This window comes from Salvelinus sp. IW2-2015, linkage group LG8 (assembly GCF_002910315.2).
Source record: "Salvelinus sp. IW2-2015 linkage group LG8, ASM291031v2, whole genome shotgun sequence".
NCBI lineage: Eukaryota > Metazoa > Chordata > Actinopteri > Salmoniformes > Salmonidae > Salvelinus > Salvelinus sp. IW2-2015.
In genome coordinates, this window is record NC_036848.1 from 25,310,387 (window position 1) to 25,336,825 (window position 26,439).

At 42.3% G+C, this 26,439-nt stretch overlaps 1 protein-coding gene across 1 annotated transcript in view; it reads right to left on the reverse strand.

The window, feature by feature from the left end:
* Nucleotides 1-26,439, reverse strand: part of LOC111967632 (protein diaphanous homolog 2-like) — a 622,518-nt gene that overhangs the window by 571,328 nt on the left and 24,751 nt on the right. The window contains 2 exon segments of the mRNA XM_023992819.2: nucleotides 12,654-12,674; nucleotides 17,835-17,939. Coding sequence (XP_023848587.2) covers nucleotides 12,654-12,674; nucleotides 17,835-17,939 — 126 coding nt within the window.

Here is a 26,439-nt window from a genome sequence, read left to right on the forward strand (position 1 = left end):
ACACACACACACACACACACACACACACACACACACACAAACAAAGCTAAACACACACACAGCGGAAGACACACAGGCAAGCAGGCGTGCCAAACACACACAGAAAAAGCAGGCACATACACACACAATTCTTTTTTTCCCTGTGTTTCTGTCTCAATATAGTCTTGCTCTCTCCCTCTATCTTTGGCTCTGGCTCTTTCTCTCCATCACACTCTCTCTTCCTCTTCTCCTTAATATCCAAATCTGAGAGTAGAGGACATGTTCAAGTCATGATGTTGCTGCAGGGCCAAAGACAGTGCTACTTACAAACACAAGGACAAGGTCATCAAAACACACACACACACACACACTCCATATGCTTTCAATATCAGCATACCATGTCCACTCCAGACGCCCTTTCATGTTCCCTTCAAAATAATGAGATCCAGCTCTCTACCTTTGAAAGCACGAAGCCTGATTGTCTCTCTTCCTTTGAAAAGAGATGTACTTTGCCTTCAGAAAGTATTCATACCCCTTCACTTATTCCACCTTCTGTTGTGTTACAGCCTGAATTCAAAATTGATTTGAAAAAAACAGGGAAACATGTTATTAGACATTTTTGCAAATGTACTGAAAGTGAAATACAGAAATATCTCATTAACATAAGTATACACCCCTGAGTCAATACATGTTAGAATCAAATTTGGCAGTGATTACAGCTGTGAGACTTTCTGGGTACGTCTCTAAGAGCTTTGCACACCTGGATTGTACGATATTTGCACATTATCATTTTTTTTTATTCTTCAAGCTCTGTCAAGTTGGTTGTTGATCATTGCCGGACAGCCATTTTCAAGTCTTCAAGACAGACTGAACCAGGTTTTCCTCTAGGATTTTGCCTGTGCTTAGCTCTTTTCCGTTTCTTTTTATCCTAGTTCTTGCCGATGACAAGCATACCCATGAAATTATGCAGCCACTACCATGCTTTAAAAGATGAGCACTCAGTGGTACTCTGTGATGTGTTGTTTTGGAATTGCCCCTAACATAACTCTTTGTATTCAGGACAAAAAAAATATTTATTTGACATATTTTACTTTAGTGCCTTATTTGCAAACAAGGTGCAAGTTTCAATGTAATGGAAAAAGTCAAGGTGTGCGAATACTTTCTGAAGGCCCTGTATTTAGTATAATGCAGTGGTGGGGAGACGAGAGTATAGATGAGAGAACAGGCGTAAGGAGAGAAAAGAAGAGGAGAGGGGAGGTGAGAAGAGATAAGAAGAAAAAAGATCATCACACTTAAAAGAGAAGGGACTTCTCCGCTTTTTCCTCTGCTGTGGGAGTTGGGGAGTGTGTTCACTCAGAGGTTCCTCCCACGAGTTACGCTGCTACCTACCACAGTTCAGAAATCATGTTCTATATTTGTTGCACTTTACCTCTCCCACAGTTACACTCATCTTACGACCAAGGTGGGCGTTTGAAGACAGGAACATTTCAGTTGAATCTAGTGAAAGGTTAGCCAAGCCAAGCATGGGCAAATAGTCTAGGAGAAATGCTGCAAATATGTTGCAAACAATAGTATTGTAATAGTGTAGTAGTAATACAGTATACAACATTAGAATAGAGTGCATTCGGAACGTATACAGCCCCCTTGCCTTTTTCCACATTATCTTATGTTACAGCCTTATTCTAAAATTGATTAAATACATTTTCTTCCTCATCGATATACACACAATAACCTAGAATGACAAAGTGAAAACAGTTTTTTTTTTTTTTTTTAGAAGTGTTTCAAATGTATTAAAAATAAAAAACAGAAATACCTTACTTATGTAAGTATTCAGACCCTTTGCCATGAGACTGAATAGAGCTCAGGTGCATCCTGTTCCCATTGAACATCCTTGAGAGGTTTCTATAACTTGATTGGATAAATTCAGTTGATTGGACATGATTTGGAAAGACACATACTGTACTTGTCTATATAAGGTCCCACAGTTCACAGTGCATATCAGAGCAAAAACCAAGCCATGAGGTTGAACGAATTGTACGTAGAGCTCAGAGACAGGATTGTTCAACTAGCTGTGCAAATATGCTCCCCATTCAACCTGACAGAGCTTGAGAGGATCAGCAGAGAGGAATGGGAGAAACAACCCAAATACAGGTGTGCCAATCTTGTAGCGTCATACCCAAGAAGACTCAAGTCTTTAATCGGTGCCAAAAGTGCTTCAACAAAGTACTGAGTTAAGGGTCTGAATACTTATGCAAATGTTATATCAGTTGTTTACTTTTTTATAAATTTGCAAACATTTCTAAAAACCTGTTTTTGCTTTGTCATTATGGGGTATTGTGTGTAGATTGATGAGGGAAAAAAACAATTTAATCCATTTTAGAATAGAAAAGTCATGGGGTCTGAATACTTTCTGAATGCACTGTACATTGGAAGAATAAACAGGCACTGAATTATTTGTTTTTTGTTCGGTTGAAACATCCAACTTGGAGTGACAGAACAGCTACAATGCCATGTATACAAGAGAGGAAGTTAATAAATAGCATGTCTCGTCAAGAGGCAGAAATGCAAACTCCTGCACAATGCTGTTTAATTCAATTCATGAGCACTATATTTAAATCCCTTTGCTCTCTCAAAACCAATATGCTGCCGAATTCCGACAGACTCAACAGACGTAGAAATAACCTAGAAAAGGTCTCCGAATTGTATAAAGCATGAATCAATCAGATCTACACTTGACATTTCTGAATTAGAGTTGGACTGAAAGACATTAAAATTGTATGCCAAAAGGTGTCTGCGTACCAAGTTTCTATATTGAAGTATTAATAAAGGGCTCGGGGGAAGAGCGAGGGGACAAATGAAAATTAATATTGTTTTACTGTCAATCCATGCTGAGCCCTGGGAAACTTGAATATGATTGATGCCCTAGCGCACAACACAAACAGCACTGATCTACAGACTCAATATAGGCCTAATGGTGCTGCATTGCTGATGTTATAGCAGGGAATCATAGGCTTATAGACAGTACAATATGGCTTGAAGAAGATAGATGTGTTGTTTGTAATGACTGAAATGATCCCAGTAGAGCAGTGGTTCCCAAACTTTTTATAGTCTCGTACCCCTTCAAAACATTCAACCTCCAGCTGCGTACCCCCTCTAGCACCAGGGTCAGCGCACTCTCAAATGTTGTTTTTTGCCATCATTGTAAGCCTGCAGCACACACACCATACGATGCATTTATTAAACTTAAGAATGAGTGTGAGTTGTCACAACCCGGCTCTTAGAGCTCTTATAGGACCAGGGCACAAATAATAATATAATAATAATCAAGAATTTTGCTCTTTATTTAACCATCTTATGTATAAAACCTTATTTGTTCATCGAAAATTGTGAATAACTCACCACAGGTTAATGAGAAACCTGCGCTTGAAAGGATGCACATAACTCTGCAATGTTGGGTTGTACTGGAGAGACTCTCAGTCTTAAATCATTTTCCACACAGTCTGTGCCTGTATTTAGTTGTCATGCAGTGAGGTCCGAGAATCCACTCTCACATAGGTACGTGGTTGCAAAGGGCATCAGTGTCTTAACAGCATGATTTGCCAAGGCATAATACTCTGAGCGCAGCCCAATCCAGAAATCTGTCAGTGGCTTCTGATTAAATTCAATTGTCACAGAACCACTTGTTGCAATTTCGATGAGGCTCTCTTGATCAGATATCGGTAACTGGACTGGAGGCAGGGCATGAAAGGGAAAACGAATCCAGTTTTTTGTGTCATGTGTTTCGTAAAAGTACCTGCGTAATTGCTTACCCAACTCACTCAGGTGCTTCGCTTTATCACAATTGACATTGTCCGTAAGATTGAGTTCATTTGCACACAAAGAAATCATACAATGATGGAAAAACCTGTGGGTTGTCCTTGTTAGAGCTCCAACTTCTTAATCATAGCTTTAATTTTGTCCCACACGTTGAATATAGTTGCGAAGAGTCCCTGTAATCCTAGATTCAGATCATTCAGTCGAGAAAAAACATCACCCAGATAGGCCAGTTGTGTGAAACACTCATCATCATGCAAGCGGTCAGACAAGTGAAAATGATGGTCAGTAAAGAAAACTTTAAGCTCGTCTCTCAATTTAAAAAAAAGTTTCAATACTTTTCCCCTTGATAACCAGCGCACTTCTATATGTTGTAAAATAGTTACATGGTCGCTGCCCATATCATTGCATAGTGCAGAAAATACACGAGAGTTCAGAGGCCTTGCTTTAACAAAGTTAACCATTTTCACTGTAGTGTACAAAACGTCTTTCCATCTGTCAGGCATTCCTTTGGCAGCAAGAGCCTCTCGTTGATGCTGCAGCGTACCCAAGTGGCATCGGGAGCAACTGCTTGCACGTGTGTTACCACTCCACTATGTCTCCCTGTCATGGCTTTTGAGTCATCAGTACAGATACCAACATGGGCAGCATGAGCAGCAGCTACGTTTGTAACGGTTAATGTGATTGGATGTTAATTATCTAGGCTACCTGTATTTGACATTGTGTTGTTATTTCGCAGAACACTAGATGGTTTAATTTTATTTTTGAAAGTGAAACAAGGCTACTCCAGCAACAAATAAACCTCACCCAAATGTATAGCCCCGTTGGAAAATATAAATGGACTGTTTGAAAACGTGAAGAATAAAAAAAAAAAATGTTTTAATGTGAATCACATTTCTATTTGGCGTACCCCCGACGGCATTGCGCGTACCCCCAGTTCGGGAATACCTGCAGTAGAGCATCCCCTGACTCTTCGTGAGTAGATATCATCAAAATATCACCTCAACAGGTCAAATATAAAACATACACAATGCATTCGGAAAAGCACATGACAGCCCACTTGGAGTTTGCCAAAAAGGCACTTAAAGGACCCTCAGACCATGAGAAACAAGATTCTCTGGTCTGATTAAACCAAGATTTAACTCTTTGGCCTGAATGCCAAGCATCACGTCTGAAGGAAACCTGGCACACTCCCTACGGGTAAGCATGGTGGTGGCATCATGCTGTGGGGATTTTTTCCCCCGGCAGGGAATGGGGGACTAGTCAGGATCGACGCAAAGATGGACGGAGCAAAGTACAGAGAGATCCTTGATCAAAACCTGTTCCAGAGCTCTCAGGAACTTTGACTGGGGCAAAGGTTCACCTTCCAACAGGACAACGACCCTAAGCACACAGCCACACAACCGGATCGAACATCTCTGGAGAGACCTGAAAATAGCTGTGCACTGACGCTCCCCATCTAACCTGACAGAGTTTGAGAAAAATGTATAAAAATGTATAAAAAACAGTTTTTGCTTTGTCATTATCGGGTATTGTGTTTACTGTAGATTGATGAGGGGGAAAAACAATTTAATAAATTAAGTCTGTAACAAATCAAAATGTGGAGTAAAGGGAAGGCGTCTAAATAATTCCTTAATGCACTCCCATGTAATCAACTACATGAATCTCTTAGACATCAATGTGTTTCAGTAATGGGAAATACAATGGTTTGATACTGCCCAAAATCTACAAACTTACAGAGGAAAAGAGGCATGGTTTGATACTCCAAAAATCAAAATATATTTTTTGTCAACTTTAAATGTCATCCCAAGAAAGTCTCCGCAAAGATACTGTCTCACAACACATTTAAAACCGGTGATCTAAATATTCAACTGGAATCCATACTGAACACTAGCCAGGGGCAGGCGGGAATACAGTTCTTTACCAGTCTTTCAAAGCACAAAGGACATGTGCCACATCAACTCTGCTTGACGGTCCACACACAGTTTAATAGCTTATTTCCAATCAAATGTTATTTGTCACATGCGCCGAATACAACAGGTGTAGACCTTACAGTGAAATGCTTACTTACATGCCTTAACCAACAATGCAGTTTTAAGAAAATACCTATAAAAAAAAGTAAGAGATAAAGAATAACAAATGATTAAAGAGTAGCAGTAAATAACAATAGTGGGGCAATATACAGGTGGTACCGGTACAGAGTCAATGTGCGGGGAACCGGTGTCAATGTAATTGAGGTAATATGTAGGCAGGACAAAGGCCCCCCCCCCTTAAAAGAGTTAGATGCACTATTGTAAAGTGGTTGTTCCACTGGATATCATAAGGTGAATGCACCAATTTGTAAGTCGCTCTGGATAAGAGCRTCTGCTAAATGACTTAAATGTAAATGTAAATGTAGAGTTGAAGTCGTAAGTTTACATACACCTCGGTTGGAGTCATTAAAACTCGTTTTCAACCACTCCACAAATGTCTTGTTAACAAACTATAGTTTTGGCAAGTCGGTCAGGACATCTACTTTGTGCATGACACAAGTAACTTTTCCAACAATTGTTTACAGACAGATTATTTCACTTATTATTCACTGTATCACAACTCCAGTGGGTCAGAAGTTTACATACACTAAGTTGACTGTGCCTTTAAACAGCTTGGAAAATTCCAGAAAATGATGTCATGGCTTTAGAAGCTTCTGATAGGCTAATTGACACCATTTGAGTCAATTGGAGGAGCACCTGTGGATGTATTTCAAGGCCTACCTTCAAACTCAGTGCCTCTTTGCTTGACATCATGGGAAAATCAAAAGAAATCAGCCAAGAACATAGAAAAAATTGTAGACCTCCACATGTTCTGGTTCATTCTTGGGAGCATTTCCAATTCCTGAACTACCCCGCTCATCTGTCAACAATAGTACGTAAGTTTTAACACTGTTGGGACCATGCACGCGTCATACAGCTCAGGAAGGAGACGCGTTCTGTCTCCTAGAGATGAACGTACTTTGGTGCGAAAGTGCAATCAATCCCAGAAAACAGCAAAGGACTTGTGAAGATGTGAGGAAAGGTCAAAAGTATCTATATCCACAGTAAACGAGACTTTATCGACATAACCTGAAAGGCGCTCAGAAGGAAGAAGCCACTGCTCCAAAACCGCCATAAAAAGCCAGACTAGGTTTGCAACAAAGATCGTACTTTTTGGAGTCCTCTGGTCTGATGAAAAAAATAGAACGGTTTTGGCCATAATACACATCGTTATGCTTTGGAGGAAAAAGGGGGAGGCTTGCAAGCGAAGAACACATCCAACTGTGAAGCACGGGAGTGGCAGCATCATGTTGTGGGTGTGCTTTGCTGCAGGAGGACTGGTGCCCTTCACAAAATAGATGGATCATGAGAATGAAAATTATGTGGATATATTGAAGCAACTCTTCAAGACATCAGTCAGGAAGTTAAAACTTGGTCGCAAATGGGTCTTCCAAATGAACAACCGACTCCAAGCATACTTCCAAGTTGTGGGAAATGGTTAAGGATAACAAAGTCAAGATATTGGAGTGGCCATATAAACCCTGACCTCAATCCCATAGAAAAATTGTGGGAGAACTGAAAAAGCCTGTGCGAGCAAGGGGGTACAAACCTGACTCGTTACACCAGCTTGTCAGGAGGAATGGGCAAAATTCACCCAACGTATTGTGGAAGCTTGTGGAAGGCTACCCAAAACGTTTGACCCAAGTTAAAAATTTGAAGGCAATGCCTACAATACTAATTGAGTGTATGTAAACTTCTGACCCACTGGGAATGTGATGAAAGAAATAAAAGATGAAATAAATCATTTCCTCTACTATTATTCTGACATTTCACATTCTTAAAATAAAGTGGTGATCCTAACTGACAGACAGGGAATTTTTACTCGGATTAAATGTTAGGAATTGTGAAAAACTGAGTTAAATGTATTTGGCTAAGGTGTATGTAAACTTCCGACTTCAACTGTACATGTAGATAGAGTTATTAAAGTGACTAGCATAGAATATAGAGTAGCAGAGTGTTCCAGAGGGGGTGGGGGCAGCAATGGAAATAGTCTGGTTAGCCATTTGATTAGCTGTTCAGGAGTCTTAAGGTTGGGGTAGAAGCTATTTAGGAGCCTCTTGGACCTAGACTTGGGCTCTGGTACCACTTGCGTGCCGGTAGCAGAGACAACAGTCTATGATTAGGGTGGATGGAGTCTTTGAGACCATTTTTAGGGCTTTCCTTACACCGCCTACTATAGAGGTCCTGGATGGCAGGACCTTGGCCCGGTGATGTACTGGGCGTACTCATACCCTTTGTAGTGCCTTGCGGTCAAGAGGCTGAGCAGTTGCCATACCAAGGCAGTGATGCAACCCGTCAGGATGCTCTCAATGGTGCAGCTGTAAAACTTTTGAGATTGAGGACCCATGCCAAATCTTTTCAGCCTTTGAGGGGAATATCTTTTGTCGTGCCCTCTCCACGACTGTCTTGGTGTGCTTGGACCATGTTAGTTTGTTGGTGATGTGGACACCAAGGAACTTGAAGCTCTCAACCTGCTCCAACCTCGTCCATCAGGAGAATGGGGGCGCGTGCGCGGTCCTCTTTAGATCCTGTAGTCACATCAATCTCTTTGTCTTGATCACGTTGAGGGAGAGGTTGTTGTCCTTGCACCACACGATCAGGTCTCTGACCTCCTCCCTATAGCCTGTCTCATCGTTGTCGGTGATCAGGCCTACCACTGTGGTGTCATCACCAAACTTAATGATGGTGTTGGAGTCGTGCCTGGCCGTGCAGTCTTGAGTGAACAGGGAGTATAGGAGGGGACTGAGCACGCACCCCTGAGAGGCCCCCCGTGTTGAGAACCAGCATGGCGGATGTTTTGTTACTTACCCTTACCACCTGGTGGCGGCCCGTCAGGAAGTCCAGAATCCAGTTGCAGAGGGAGGTGTTAAGTCCCAGGGTCCTTAGCTTAGTGTTGAGCTGAGGGCACTATGGGGTTGAACGCTGAGCTGTAGTCAATAAATAGCATTCTCACATAGGTGTTCCTTTTGTCCAGGTGTGAAAGAGCAGTTTGGTGTGCAATAAAGATTGTGTCATCTGTGGATCTGTTGGTGCGGTATATGCAAATTGGAGTGGGTCTAGGGTTTCTGGGATAATTGTGTTGATGTGAAACAAATAATTATTTTCAGATGTGTGGGGCTTGGAAGGAAGAGGGGATGAGGGAGGGTGGTATTGGTTTCATTCAGATTTTGTTTTTACAAAAGGCCCACCAAAAACCATTGCTGCTGGTAGCGAGGAAGGGTAGTGAGTGAAATAAGTGGTGGCAGTTGATGCTCCTCTAACTCTGTCTTTGCAGCCATCCCTCCCTCTATCCATCGAGGCCTTAAACAGGCCTTAAACACAATGAGCAGGAGTGCATCAGGTGACGAAAAGCCTTGGAGTGCGTGCCGCGCTTGATATGTCATTGGCCAATTAAATGAGCAGAACAGGCAAAACAAATGCCAAGGTTATCGATTTGCCTGGGAATACAGCCTTCCTCTGGAATACACAGGAACAAAGAGGCGGAATCGGGAGAGAAGCATACCATTTCAGCTTAAATGAGAATTGTTCTAAGTGCCTCTCCTCAAACATTGGAACAAAAGACGCTAGAAAGCATTGGCCATTCTCCGTGTTCAATGGTACCTACCTCAAAGTGTCTGAGCGCGCTCAATAAATAGATACTGTGCGTCCTCAACTACAGGATAATTAATCGAATACCATATCATTAAAAGGTTACATGTTAAAAGATTCAAGTTCATGGAAGAATAATCTGTTAAATTGTATAATACACTCAATACACTCAAGCCAATGCCAATCATTAAATATGCTGTCTGCAATATTTTTTATGTCCTGTTCTTCCTACATTCGTTGAATGTCCTTCGCCTCTACTTTTGGGGGGAAACTAACTACTCTCTCCAATCACTTCAAAGCTCTATTCTGTCACTAAACTGTTCTAGCGCTCCTTGGGGAGGTCTTGTCAGCCAATACATACAGCTCACTTTCACACCACTAAAAGAGGTCATCCTTAAAAACCGGCCTCGGCCATTTTATACAAGTGAAGAGGTTAGGCCTGCGTCCCAAGGGTGAGCCAGATGTAATTCATTTTTTAAACAACAAGCTTTGTCCATTACTCTGGCAGACGAAAAAAAAACATGATTCTCTGAAATAGACCCATTCAGCCATCACCAATCCAACAGACTCCTCCAGTCCCCAAGGTCTGAGGTGTTTAAGGCTCTCTCCTCCCCTCCCCCTTTCTCACCCCTTGACATATTGTAGGCTGACCAGTATGTTATCTTGGAAATGTGCTCAGTCTCAGGGACGGCCGGTCATGTGGATATCGATCTCCTCCAGTTGATCAGCTCCTAAAGGGCAGGGCATGTAACCCCTTAAAATCCATCTCTCTGGAAACAGCGGTACAGGGTACTTCAAGAGCTGCATTCCGACTGGGGCTGCCCTGCCCCTGCCTGCGTGTAACTGGTGGTTCGCAGGCAGCTCGCACTAACGCACCACAGGACCAATTGAAACACTGTTGTTCCAGCGTGGCAGTTGAGTTGTGATGTAAATCATCCTTGTTTTAAAAAGAGACGACCTATGAAGTCATCAAGCTGGTCGATAGACGCTAGAACTGCAACCAGCCTGTCCGCCTGCCTGTCTATTTACCAGTCTAGTTTGCCTGCAGGCAACTTGACATTCGTCTACTTTGTGGTCCTCATCTTCCCCCGTTAGCTCGATCAACAAGGTGTAAAGGCAGATGAGACACACTTCAGCAGTGGCAGAGGTGAATGTGGACACACTGGCCAGACTGAATTAGAGGCAATTTACACCGCCCGCTCCTCCGCCTCCCATCGCGCCCCTACCTGGGGAAGGTGCCAGATAGATTTCATGGTTGAGACAGAGGAATAAGTGTTGCAGGCTCCCTACAGACCACACAGTACCTTCAGTTCCCCCAGCCCTCCCAACCACCCCGACTGCACAAGGATCCCTCAGAGGCACCACAATGACAGTGTGAAAATGGGAATCTTCCAGCCCAATCCGAAGCCACACCAGGCTAACTGAGCTAAACTCCTCTCTTGACTGGCTCTTTAGGTTCTGAGTGGAGCTTTTTAAGTCTCTTCAGACTGACAGCTCCCTGCTTTCTCAGTGTTAGCTCTGTGTTAGCCCGCTCCACGAGGCACTGATGTGAGTCTGACTGAGGGAGAGGTTAAAGGTCAGAGACTTCAGGGGAAATCTTACTAGCATCCTCAGATTTTTGAGAAACTTCTTCAAAGTGAGAGCTGTCTGAGTGGCACACTGAGACAGTTCAAAACTTCAAACTAGGCCTTTGCTGCTCTCGGATAAACAGTCTTCGTACACCTCTATCACAACCTATTTCCTCAGCACAATGAACTCTGTTCCTGCTGATCAAGACAACACATTTCGGTTCGTAACAATGTCTTAAATAATCTACTTTTGCAACAGAAATAACCTTGTAAAAAATAACAGTTTGTCAAAGAATCAACACCAAAAAACTTCTGTCTGTAGAGAGAGTCAAAACACAAGAAGGTTTGTCTGGGCCCATCAGTAGACCACAGACCAGGTCTTCTTCATCCAAAATGGCACCCTAATTACTAGGTAATGCACTAGATTTAACCAGGGCCCATAGGGGTCTCAAAAGTATTGCACTACATAGGGAAAATGGTGTCATTTGGGACTCAGCCCAGGTCACAGTGTACTGGTTGGTTTACCTTGTCCTCATTCCCTCTAAGCCTCTGGGCCTCCTTAATCCTGAAGGAGGCTTATGAAAGCAATAAAACGCCATTAAAGGTGACAATTCACACTAGCAAAAAGCAATAAGAGAGCTTTTTTCCCCCCAAAAGCCCTGCCCCCCAAAAACGGAATGCCGTTCTCACAATAGGCAATAGGGCTTCACGTTGTGAGAAATTGCCAGAGCAGATCTGCAATTACCGTATTACAGTGGCGGAGAAATGAAGAAACTTCGGCAGCCTCCTTGGACAGTGTATATTTATAAATATTACTAGGGTTGTTTGCGAGCTAGTGGGGGAGAAAAGTGACAGCAACAACACAAACAACGGTGTACATTTCTGAGACATAGGAGATATGCCTTAATGTTGTGGGATTGAGACAGGGGGTGTTGACAACAAATTCAGATGTATTGCGGCGAATACCCCACCGCTAAATTAAACCGGGCTGACATTTCTGGAAGGTTGAGGAATAATGCACTCAATATATTTTCCACTGTTCAATCAGCAAACGCATTGTGTGCATGTGTGTGTGTATGTGTGTGTGTGTGTGTGTGTGTAATGCAATCTAATTAAGTGATGCATTCTCTCAGTGTGCTGTCTCAAGGAAAAAATTAACACAATGAAAGCCATTTAGATGCAAACCATTCCAATAAACAGATTAGATTGCAGATTATCATTATTTGCCTAAAAACTATTGCTCATCCCTGGTATTACAATATTTAAATGCTAATATGGGTTAGTCTGCAATCCATTTCAAAAAGAGAAACGACTTAGACCAACAAAAGAGCCCCCAGTTCATTTGCAAGGCTGTATAATTTAGAAATCCTTCATTGGAAAAGTGTTCCAATTTGCATGCAAGAATTGTGTCAACAACGTATAGCCTTTCCAAATCACAGCCTATTAGCGATGACATTGCTGGAAAAAAAATATGTAAGCCATAATAAAATGACCTTACTTGTAGATTCGGGGACAAACTGACTAGACTAGAATCTTTTAAAAGGGAAAGGAGAAGAAAGGGGAGGGAGGAGAGGGAGAGACGCATGAGAGGAACACGACTCACAAAGCGTAATAATATAAAGGGCGTACTTACCGTGACTTTGCTCCCAGTGATCTGCATGCAGCGGTCAGCGGAGAGGAGTTAATGTGCAAAAAGACAACAAACGGCACAATCATTAGTAGGCCAAGAATGTCCTCTCAAATATAAGAGGTATCAAGCGCACCTTATTCTGACATTACATAGGCTACACACTGCGCTCACACGGCTACATTCACTACTAAACACTTATAGGGTAACATAGCTGAACTAAAAGTTGAGGGTGCATCATGGTAAGACAGTGTCTGTTCGTTTGGCAGCCATTTTGAAAGAATATGGAGTCTCCTGTTCACTTGGCCTCTATGTGAGTCGGTTCCTATTTTAATATTTTTTTTATTTGGGGACTGTTTTTATATTTGTGGACTTTAATTAGCCTGTACAGGAGCTCAATGTTAATGACAATATAATATAATATTAAAAAAGACAGTTCAAATTATCTGTATCATGATGATTTAACAAACATTTTCAGATCAGTTTATTCAGTTTGTTCTCATTTAGAAAAACGTCAAAATTTGACACAAATCCAATTGTCTTTGCGCTTGATTGATTTCCCATGGAATTAACCCCTAAAATGGCAGTTTTTCCACAGTAAAACAAACAGGTTGCTCTCATCTCCCAAAGGCCAAAATCAATCAGCTGCCATCTGTGCTTGACTTCAGGTGTCAGATTTAGCGACGCCGCGTATCACCTTGGAGCTCATGCAGTCAGCATGATTTCTGGAGTTTAACCTTGTTATCTGTCAATAGTGGCGGGCAGTGGGGAGCGTTTTCTCTATTACAGCAGCGTGTCTCGCAGTGGGTGGGTGTCTGTCAGCCTAGTAAATGTATTCTAATCTGCAGCTGAGCACAACCCTCTCTCTCGCCCGCCAGCTGCACTCCGAGAAGCACCGTGCAGTGTACACTGATCACAGGAAGTTACAAAGTCACTGCACATCAAGACAGCGAAGACATACTCTCTCTCTCCATCGCTTGATCTCTCCGTCTGCCTCTCATTCCATCTTTCTCTCTCTTTCTCTCAATCACTCGCTCTATCACACTTTCTGCCTTCTCTGCATTCCTTCACTCACTCACTCACTCTCTCGCTCCCTTCTTTCTCTTTCTGCCTCCCTGGCTCTCTGTAGTCGACTGTAATTCCCTCGCTCTCATTCTTTCTCTCGCTCTCTTTATCAATCTCTCTCTCCATCTCCCTCTCCCACTCTCCCATTTGACGCTCGGCTTCCCTCTCCTCTATCAGAGTTTATGGCGGCAATAAAGTCAGTTTTAACTGTGTTGCCGCTTGATCATGTGCACTGTGCTTTTCACCATAAATCCACATTTCCCCAGTCGTCCTCTGATGAATCTAGCGTATCATTGTCTAACTTTGAGGATATCTTCACACGGTCTGGTTATTATCGGGAGAATCGGGACCTTGAATCACATAGAGGTGAGTGACTACTATCTCCAGCATTGTTCTGGTGTTGTTTCAGTGTTGATAAGACTACATGGCGAGAACATTAAAACATGTCTCTTTTCTGAGTTATTGTTTTGGCGGCTTGACCAAAAAGATCAGACATTATCTTGAAAAACCCCAAGGAGCATCACTGTCAGGGAGGAGCTTGAGGGGGAATTGCACTTTATGTGCTAACATCCATTTCCCCACGCAAGGTATCACCTCATTCTCGCTAAAACCGTGACATAATTCCTGTCAATTCTAAGAGAAAAAAACGACCTAAAGGTAGACCTAATAATAATTGGACTAATGCTTGGTTATTGCTGGATGTGTGTATGCTAATGAGCATCTCTAGTGCTCCATTATAGAACAACTCCCTAGTAAACAAACGTCTGAAGGAAATGTCATCAGGAGCGGTGGCATTTATTGATATTCTCCCCTCACTATCATTAGCATTAGCATCATTTCTCATATGGTGTGGGGAAAATAAAGTTATTTATTCATTAGAGAAGATAACAGTGTGACAGGAGAAGAATAACAAGGCCTTCGTTCTCTGACGAATTGTCAGGCTTCACTGCGAGAACGGGGTGGCACATTGGTGATTGGTCAAATTACTCTTTGAAATACCAGGGTATTGATGGGGCACGTTGGCAATTGGTCAAATCCATTTTAAATACCAGCATGTTCATTTCAAATTGTGTTAGTACAAAAGCAGCAAAATGGCTGCTCAATACATTTGACTAGTTGCCTCTCAAGACCCGGCCGTCACACTCATCCTCATCGCATCATGAACATTTGAATTGGAACAGGGAAATCATTTGCAAGGTGAGAGAGAAGCAAAGGTTTTTCCATCCCACTCGTAAGGAAAGATAAATGATTGCGTTAGTGTGAAAGGCATGCATGTGGCACATTTTATGACAATGGCATACATTTGTCAGAAATAATTTAAGAGAGAACAAAAGAGAAAAGAGCGGGGGAAAAAGCACCTCGTGCAAAGTTAATGGCAAAGGACATGCAAACTTGCTGCAAGAGCCATGCTGGATTTCATTGTACAGAGCTCATATTCAAATAAACAGGGTCAATGGCAATATTACAAATATTCTCCTTTGAAAAGACATTGGCTGGATCCCAAATTGCACCCTATTTCCTAAGGTCTTCTTTGTATGCCTGAATGCTTTCAAGGGACACAGACAGTCTGTGTTTTGTGTTGGGGGATAACTTGAAAGACTCCCACAGATGCATACTGGTAGTAAATGGGAAGAGTTCTCAATCTTGCCCGGTGATAAACTAGAGAGGTGGCAAGACGTGAAAAATACAACTCTCAAGAGGAGCCATGTTTGGAGAGAATACACAAACTACTAATCAGCCCCACGCTCCCATTAGCTAGCTAGTATTTTTTGGCCTAATAGCCTCAGGGAAATATAATACAAGTTAATGGCCATATTTTTCATAGTAGAATGATAATAACAATATATTGGATGAATAGATTTGCCTAGTTAAATAAAGGTTACATTTTTTTTTTTTATACAAAAATAAAAAAAGATTGGGGGTATAAATATAAATAATAATAATGACATTATCCGGAACAATAAAGGATAATAACTCTAAATCTCTCTATATATGAACACAAAAAGGATCTCAAAAAGGGTGCATTTGGTTTGGTAGTTAAATCTAAAATTGTGATCCCCTCCCTGAGACTGACAGTCAAGCAAAAAGGTCAAGGACGTTGGGGACACGTTTGTCGCTCCACTAATATTTGCACTTTATACCTCCATGCCTAAACATTCTGTGAATTAGCTCAAGCTACATTTTAGGTAGAGGGAGAGCTGATGGAATTCCCTATTGCCTTACAATATAGATAACAAACAGACAGGTCCCATTGCTTTGATGACATTCTCTTTTTGCCATTCTACTTTATATATTTCTATGATCTCTGTTAGTTGGTGGCAATGATCTAGTCGAGAACAGAAAGACACACAGGAAAGAGGTGACTTGGTGTGTGAGTGAGTGCACGTTATTAGTCCATTTTCCTGCAAAAGGAAAATTCCCTTGAAAGCATTCAGGCATACAAAGAAGACCTTAAAACTGTTAGAGGAAGAGACCAAACAAAGATTTAATCAAGGCACATATTAGTTGTGAAAACACGATCCCAAAAATGAACCCAAAAACGAAATGCAGTTATTGTCAGACCATACCATGGTAATATCCAATTCTGTACCAGGTCTCAATTTCCCTCTATCACGTGTCAATTGATTGTCAATTACGGATTATTAGTAGCGAGCAAGTTGTTAAATCAATAAAAAAATGTATTACATTTTTTTTGCCTTAGTCCTTCAAGCATGAACAAAAACCATCCTTGAAAAGTCACACAATCACACTGCGCTCACCCGAAACATATTAATCCAAAATGGGAACTCTATTCCCTATATAGTGCACTACTTTTGACCACGGCCCATAGGGCTCTGGTGAAAAGTAGAGCACAAGATAGGGAAAAGGGTGCCATTTGAGACATAGACTAACCTACAGCATACTCTTCACCTACAGGAGCCTAATTGGCCAGAGTAATGTTATGTCTTATCATTATTTACAGAAACCAGTAGGGATGGATTGGGTTTCTAACAGGAGGCGGGGATTTGCTCTGCCATGTTGAAGACAGGCACTTATCACACAGAAACACATCTGTCCCCTGGACGGCTAAGCTGCGCTACCCTGTCATAGTGGTGTGTTGTGGTGTGTGTGTGTGTGTGTGTGTGTGTGTGTGGTGTTGTGTGTGTGTGTGGTGTGTGTGTGTGTGTGTGTGTGTGTGTGTGTGTGTGTGTGTGTGTGTGTGTGTGTGTGTGTGTGTGTGTGTGTGTGCTAGGCATGTGCGTGTGTGCGCGCAAGTGTCTGTGTCTCTATATTCTATTCTGAAATCCATCCAACGGGCTCCACCTACAGGGCCTATAGAATGTGAGGGGTAGGTGAGGACACTGAAAGACAGCCTAAGCCCTAACTCCCTTTCACCCAGACAGAGGCGGCTGTTCATCTGAATAATATAGCAGTGCTCACAAAACATAATGGGCCCGGTGAAAAATTCAATCATCTCTGATCATCATCATCATTATTAATAATGCCGCCTAATTACCATAACAATGAGAGGGGTAATAAATGATCGTGTCAAAGGCCGGCGAGTGACTTGATAGGAGTCTATGAGTAAATGTGAGCCTACCCTCAGTAGGGGCCTTAAACTTCATAAAGAGAATTCACCTGATAACCCTGGGATTACGCTCCTCAAACGTGCTGGGTTTACCACTCTTATTGGCTTAGATTGTTGAAAGTGTAAAGCGATGCGTTTCAATTTCAAATGAAAACTTGTTCCTTCCCCAATATAAAGCAACTGAGAGTTACGGCTGCGCTACAACGAAAGCGGTTTGATAAGCACTCGGGTGGGGGTGGGGGGGCGGTGAAAAAATGTAATGGAAGCAGTAATCAGAGATTGGGGGCTCAAGCAAGGAGAGTGAGACGGAGGGAGAGTGTGAAAGAGTGGTAGAGAGAGAGGGGCACAGAAAGAAAGTAGATTGGGTTAAGCTCATTATTCTGCAGTGTCTTGGCAGTGTAGAATGTCATATTTCTCAGCCCACTCACTACTACTACTACACTGGGTGAGAGTAGCTGAGAAACCCGTTTGGTTACAATAAAATGCAGGAAGCCCATTAGTTTCATTACAGATATATAATACAGAAAGACCATTGGTTCACAACGACGACTTACAGATTTGGCGGTGGTGGAGATGTACTGGACGACCATCTCTCGCTTGGTGCTCAGGTCCTTCCCACGCAGTGGGGCTTTACGCTCCTCATTCAGGTTCATGTCCTCCTGAGGAAACAAACAACGAAAGTGAGGAGAAACGACTACTACACACCGTGGGGCAATTATGGTCATTTTAAATCCATTAAGACTCTACCAACTGCACTTAAAGGATGTCAACACTCTTTACCTAAAATGGAAACGGTCAATTATTATCCCGCTGTTTGCTGCTGCCAAAGATGCAATCCTAACAAGGGTATCAAGTGTATGTTACACTAGAAAAGGTCACTCTTGGGTCATAGCACTTTAATGTCCAGCTTCTGTACTTTAGTTGAGGGTACACAGTCCCTCTTTCTCTCTCTAGGCAATGTGACAGACAGGCATAGCAACAGGAGGTAATGGAGACGATCCCACAGCTAGTGACATTAATAACTACCCCTGGAAACAGAAGTGAGGCCAAAGTATGATACATCACCCTCTGTTATACCGCAGAGTGGATATCATACAACACCGCCTGTAAAGTGGAAGGGTAAGGTTGATTACCATACAACAATATCATTAAACAGTGCCTGGGTGGACAGTAGCTTATGCCTCTTTAACTATTATCTTCGACGTACATTGTACGTTTTATTCTGCACCACAAAAAAGGCCCCTTTCTTGTCAAAGAGATGAGGGGAGGGAGGGAGGGACGCGGGGAGTGAGGGAGGGATGGAAAGAAGAGCACTAAGAGCAGGGGAATGACATGGTGAGGATAGCAGGAGGATGGGGGGATGTTTATTCGGAGCACTCTCAGACAAAGGTATGGACTGAATGACACAGAGAAACACGTGGCTGAAGTCATGTGGCTGAGTGGAGCTGCTGTGAAACAATGCTGCCATCTAGTGGGAGAAAGTATGGTGCATTTTTCTTTTGCTGTATGGTGAAGGTGTTGAGTGTATAGCCTAGAATGTAAAATCGAGATAGGCCTCGTCCTAAATGGCAACATATTCCCTACCTATATGGTGCACTACTTTTGACCAGAGTCATATGCACCCTTGTCAAATGTAGTGCACTATGAAGGAAATAGGGTGCCATTTTTGGACACAACCCATAGATAAATCAACCATATGTTACCTATATGTCCACTGTATGATCTAACATTTGGTGAAAAGATTTACATTCCCGTTCCTTCATTTTCTTTAGTTCAGTTTGTAGACGGGTACAGTATATAGTCTGTGGCAGTTGAAAGACACTAGGTACAGCATCATGGATATTACCATTAAGGGTATCATGACCCAATGTCCTCCTCCTCCTCCACCTCCTCCTCTTCCCTCTACATTTTGTCTCAGTAAATACACCAAGAGTTGGGGCGCACTCGTGGAGGGACACTTTACCAATGGGCCGTTTTCTAAATACCCGGGACCGGAATACTTTTTAATTAACCTCTGAACTCTGCTAATTTGGCCGGTTAAATGGCATTCAATAAACGAGGCAAAACGCGGAGCGGAGAATATAGGGGGGAATGTGGGGGAGAGACAGCAGGGCCTGAGGGGTACACGTCAGGGTCGACTAGAAGAGAGAGAGAGAGGACTCTGTGTTCTGCCACCCAAAAATGATTAATTATGCTATTATTAATTATATCCTCGCAGGTCTACATGGAAGAATCCCAACATATCCCTGGCAGCAGACTCAGGTAATTGAAACGTTTACACAGGCACCCTACAAACTGTGTGTGGAGTTATTTGACGGTGGTGGAGGCGTGTGTGTGTGTGTGTGTGTGTGTGTGTGTGTGTTCTTTCATGTTGCCTGACGGTTCTATCCACCTCTGCTTGGCTGGCCTAACAAGTCAAACGGCCTGGGTCTTAACTCTGTATCACCCGATTCAGCATTCAGAGCTACTACTGTAGGAAACAACGTGAGACAGACAAAAGAACTGCCTTGGATACGTCAGAAATCACAAAGCAATGTGGAGAGATGTGCTGCCTGTGAACACAGCTTGGGGCTTCCATTGGCTTCCATTGCCAGGGATAATGAATGGGGTGCAGCCATATCTGTCTGCTGTCGACAAGGATATGGACAAGGGCAAAGGTTGAGTACGAGAGAAGTAAGTTGAGCAGGAGAGAAAACATTGTTTTAATTTGCTTCGACCGTGACAAATCTGTGACAAAATGATTTTCTCCGGTGCACCCCAAGTTTAATTCATGGAGTTTAGGGGCACATCTTGGCTCTCCTCCTCTGTGGTTTAAGTGCCCGTCTTGTGCAGACAGAGAAATTGTAACTGCAATGGAGGAGCACAGCGGCTGTTATTACGGAGAATGCTGCTCCCGGCAATGAGGCATAGGCACATAAAGGCTCAAACTAGCCTCATCAGCACAGTAATGGTCACTTTCGCTCACTCAGTCTCTCTCTCGCAGTCTCTCGCTCTCTCTCTCTCACACACACACACACACCAACTCTATCTCGCTCTGTAGTAGTCAGTGACAACTAGGAGGGAAGATCATCTTTTGGATGTATTCCCTGCCAAATCTGTAGATATGAATCATACATAGCTCATAAAACTACAACGGCAGGTGGAGGCATATTGATGGCAAGAGTTCACAGATTGTAAGTCAATTCCAGGTTTTCTCTCTGTAGAATACCTGGAATATGACAGAGAGGCAATATAACAGACAGCCATAGCAATAGGAGGTGATGTCGACAAGCCCATAGGTAGTGACAGTAGTAACTACCGCTGGAAACAGAAGAGTGAGGGTGGAGTATGATGTATCAATTGGCCCTGGTCAAAAGTAGTGCACCTTATACAGTGCCATTTGGGATGCAGAAATGGAAATGATCATCCACAATACAGACACAGTTGTATGATATGCACTCTGCTGTATAACAGAGCGTGATAGGGTGCCATTTGCGACACATCCCTTGGAACATTCTGTGCCAACGTGTAGGAGAGTGGCTTGACAAATGTGTACACGTGTGATGCTGGGTAGTGATGGGTAAAAAAAAAAAATATATATATATATATATATATATATATATATATATATCCATACAGTTACATACTGCAATATTATTTGGGGATATTATATCTATCGTTTTTGCTTAAAAAAAGCTAGAGCCAGTCGGCTGTACCTGAGCCAAAACTCCAGTATTTTTCATCCTATAGCTTGTTCTTCAACTTTAAATAGTGTTTTCAGCACTTTTATTTCCCCGACTGATCAAAACGTGTTTTCTCATGTGATCAAAACGTGTTTTCTCATGCGCTCATGTCTCTCTGCAGCAGATATATAGTAAGCCATATGTTTGGAACATCAAATCTCAATAAAATTGCAGCATCGAATTGCAATACAAAGAATCATAAGAATTGTGAGAATCGCAATACATATCGTATCGGCACCTAAGTATAGTTAGAATATTGTATCATGAGGTCCCTGGCAATTCACAGCCCTAATGCTGCTGCCTATGGCTCATCCCCCTCACTGTTTGTTTGCATCTAATGTGCTTCACAGCGGTCGGCCAGGCGAGAGACGATCGTTCCAATAACAAAATTCACACACAGAGATACGTGTGGTCTAAAGGGCATGGTCGTGACCTGTCCGTCTATCCATTCATCTGTCATGGCACGTCCTCGCCAGTCGTTACAACCCCTTCCTTCTCCCTCCTAGTCCTACCCTTGTACAGGACAAATGTGTCTGAATATTAATGGTAAATGGAGCGATGGAGATGATGGGGAAGGGTACAGATTCATAGAGGGGAGTTTGCCGCTGGCTAAACGAGGATGTAAACGTGTGTGTCACATCGCGGCTCGCTGTTTTCCCAGCACCACGTCCCGCATTAAGAATTCTGCCACCGCGCCTCCTCCTCGCCAAAGACTCTCCCCCCAATGGGGAGATTTCAGAGGATTTACAACTGTGAATTTATATCAGGGGCTCCAACTCCGGGGTCCAGCTGTGCACATCTAAAGAACCCAAGGACGCCGCACAAGACTACACACACTCTCCTTGTGGCAGAGTGGAAGCCACGGCAGCCGTAATGTGGCTCTCAGGCAGGCAGCAGCTACTGGTTTAACATGACCAACACTGTGACACTAACATTAGCACTAGCACAAACACTAACACACAACACTACCACTTCCAAAAACACTACAGTACCACTAACATAAACATGACACCCTACAGTACACACTACCACCTCTGTAACACTGACACAAACACTACACCCTACAGTACACACTACCACTACTAATACTAACACACATGACACCCTACAGTACCGACCACTCTGTAACACTGAACACAAACACTATACCCTACAGTACACACTACCACTACTAACTATAAAACACTACACAAGTACACTACCCTACTAATACTAACACAAACACTACACCCACAGTACACTACACTACTAATACTAACACAAACACTACACCCTAAAAGTACACACTACCACTACTAATACTAACACAACACTACACCCACAGTACACACTACCACTACTAATACTAAAACAAACACTACACCTACAGTACACACTACCATACTAATACTAACACAAACACTACACCTACAGAACACACTACACTACTAATATAACACAAACATACACCACAGTACACACTACTACTATAATCTAATCACAACATACACCTACAGTAACACTAACAATACTAACTATAAACACAAACACACACTCTACAGTACACACTACCACTACTAACACATAAACAAACACTAGACTCTACAGTACACACTAATACTAACACAACACTACACTCTACAGTACACACTACCACTACTAATACTAAACACAAAACATACACCCTACAGTACACACTAACTATAATACTAACAAAAACACACACAGCGCAGACACACTACCACTACTAATACTAACACAAACACTACACACACGTACACACTACCACTACTAATACTAACACAAACACTACACCTACAGTACACACTACCACTACTAATACTAACAACACTACACCCTACAGTACACACTACACTACTAATACTAACACAAACACTACACGCGACAGGACACACTACCACTATAACTAAACAAACTATACACCCACAGTAACAACCACTCACTATAATACTAACACAAACACTACACCCTACAGTACACACTACCACTACTAACACTAACACAAACACTACACGCGACAGGACACACTACTAATACTAACACAAACATTACACCCTACAGTACACACTAGCACTACTGTTACACTAACACTACACCCTACACTAACAGTCCTCCAATGATTTCTTAACAGGTCAGGAGGAGCTCATCTGTCCGTATCTACCAACCCAGGGCTGCTCTTCTTCCCAGAACCTTTTGATAACCTGGTAGCATTATGGGCTTCTCTAGCTTTGAATTTTTTGGGGAGGACAAAACATGCAGACTACGTGCTGTCATGACTGTCCTGTGAGGATTTGAATGGGTCAGATCAGCTTGGCAATGGATGGCAGTAAGCAGACCTTCTCTCACCCACAGAAGAGGAGAGGAGGGAACTGTGCCGGTTTGACAGCTCACACCTTTTCGTAAATTAAAGGAGAGGAGATCCAGACAGTTCTCCTTCTCCAAAATCCACCAAGGAATGTGCTTTGTTAACAGACTTTTTCCTGACAAAACTCTAACAAGTTCAAATAGCGAATACTGGAAAAATATTTCTAACATAATGATCTATAGAAAACGAATGTCATAATGTTTTTTATTCTGTGATGTCATTAAAAAGTGTTATAAAGGAAATACTGTAACTTGAAAAGTATACACACTACATGTAGGAAGTATGCATCCTTAACGTTCTATATGAAAAATTATGAAAGTATCTTTGTTAAGATAGGAATGTGATTTTAGGAACCACAAGAGAATTTGTCTCCTAAAATCTTTGCATAGTAAGTTGCCATGCCCCGAGTGAGGTCAGAGAGCATGTCAGCCTGATGGTGCCATCCCCTTCGGCCAGAGTGCATAAAAGGATTGATGGAGAAATTAACATTAGACCAGAAAAGCGTGGAGCGGTATCTACACGTTTGAAATGGTTGGAACGTTGAACCTCAACACGAGGTGAAGAAAATAAACTCACCTCACAGACCAGAGAGGCGTGTAGACTTGCAGCTCATGTCCAGAGTAGTTTGAACCTTGAATATCAACACGAGGAAGAGGTGAGAAGCTCACCTTCCAGACAATCACTGGTACGGCTGATTAGCTGTCCTAAGACAAATATCTAGAAAAGCGAATTTAAGTGGGACCATCCTACTACTCTTCTCAAATCACCGTATCCTACTACTCTCAACACCAATGGTAACCGTCGACACGACTGTCTAGCCTATCTTCCGGAGTGAACAACAGTAGAAGACTATTGGACAATCAGAGCCTTACAAGCGTGCCGCTGAAAGGCCAACCCATCACCCTTCCTAAGGAGGGCTGGTTCCAACAGCAAACGAAGGCATGCACACGTAAATACATTCATGATTTCTTACTCCAAACGGGCGGTGGTTCGTGTGTAAAGTATATGATTACTGTGAGAAAAGTTTCTAAAATGTATCAACAAGAAGTGTCTCTTTTTCTTTCTCACTCTTTCTCTCTCCCTCTCCATGTCGATGTGTAAAAAGCCACCATATTGTGTCAGTCCGCTAAGGACCTTTTTCTCATGTATAAAGTTGGTATGTTTATTCTGTGTTATTATTTAGTTAGCTTGTAAATAAATAATTAAACCAATTTATGTAGTACTGATTCATAAGTAAGGCTGGGGTTATTGCAGATCCAAGAAGGTTACGACTGTTCAGAATGATGATTTGATAAGAGGTTCTGATTAATATGTTGACTGTTTTATGGATGTGATAGGTAAAGACCTTTAGAGTTTCATTCGGGAGATGGTAACTCTTTAAACAACTGCTCTCGTGGTGCCCCAAATTCCTAATGAGTTAATAGTTACACGATTAATTTAAATCGGGTAACAATTAAAGTTAGTTGATTCGATAAATAACATTGATCAGATTATTGAAAGTAAAGTCATGATAACGCTGAAGGAAAAACACATTTGGATTTGTCTTAGTCATTAAAGCACAACACCGGGGCTCCTTGGTCAACCGCCTAACACCCTCACTTGGAATTTGAGTTTTAGAGCAGCAGTGCATGCCATGTTTTCAAACAATAAGAGCATGGGGATACGAAAGAGATACACAGAGAACAACAAAATGCTACGTTTTTTTAAAGCAACGGCGAACCTTCTTTATTGAGTATCTCTGTATTGAGACTACGATTACGCAGTTTGAATATCATTTGATTTAGCTACTCCAATTCAAGCTAATATACATAAAGTTCCATTTCTGTATTGTAATTTCAACATAGGCTGCTGTTAGTACTTTAGCTATGAAAATGGTCTACAATCTATAGATAGAGGCGTGTTGGTGCTGGCAGCTTCAAAAGCACGTAAAGGTAATGCAAATCCCTTCACTTCATTGTAATTAAGCTTTCAGTGATGGTTCTCAGCGCAACACGTTTTCAGCCGCCGAGAAACATGCCTTTCCTGTCATCGGAGCCTGAGTTTAATGTCACAGCGTGGTGAGCACAAACACAGTAATTGAGAGGTGAGCTGGATGAGATGAGGTGAGGCGGGGAAAAAATACAGACTGATCGTAATAAAAAAACAGAAGAGAATCAGCATCACTTCGGCTCCCGCAACAAGAACCATTGTATGAAAAAAGGTACACAGTGACACACACACACACACACACACACACACAGGCCTATGCAATGAAGCCTGGGTAATTTAGCATTGCGGTTAAAAAGTGATGGGCTGAAAGCTTTTTGTTACATTTTCAATCCGGCGGCATACACAGAGAGCCAGCCAGAGCCAATTCCTGTGGAATAAAAAGCAAGGGGTTTCAAAAGAAGTTTGACCTTGGAGATGGGTACGAGTTGAACTTCAAATTCAACATTCAACAAAGTCCGTCGTCATCAACAAGGGGAAATGTTTTCACCTGTAAAGCCATTCATTTGACATAACCTATGGGTTGTTATGAAAGGTCCACGGTAGCTATTACTTATGAGTCTGGCAAGCGAGACTAGTCAGACTACCTAGTACGAGTCTAACAACAAGGCGAACAAAGTGTAAAGATGGGAGTTAGGTCATGCATTCTTTTTCCTCTCCTTTCATCAAGTCAAGCAAAACCCCACAAGGGGGCAATACTGAGCTTTGAACAGAGAGTTCCATGGGAATGCTCATCGATCAACCCATCATCTCCTCCTAAAACCATGTCACATGTGTATATGCGGGAACACAACTACCCTTGCCTCACACCTAGCAAGGACAGGACACCATGTAAGTTTGCGTGCCATGTGTAATTACATGTAACTGCAAAGTGATCAGAAGCTACAATTATTTCAAATTCAAGTATCGTTTTATGATGTAGGCTGTCAGTTGTTATTAGTGGAGTAGTCTTCTCTTCTCGATGATGGAGATTCACAGACTGCTGGGCTGGCAAGCTAAAGGCTCGACTTCTTCTCACTTGGATATGAACTGCTACTCACACTCAACACTTATCATTCGTAACACAAAGGGAGGAGCTCGAACATC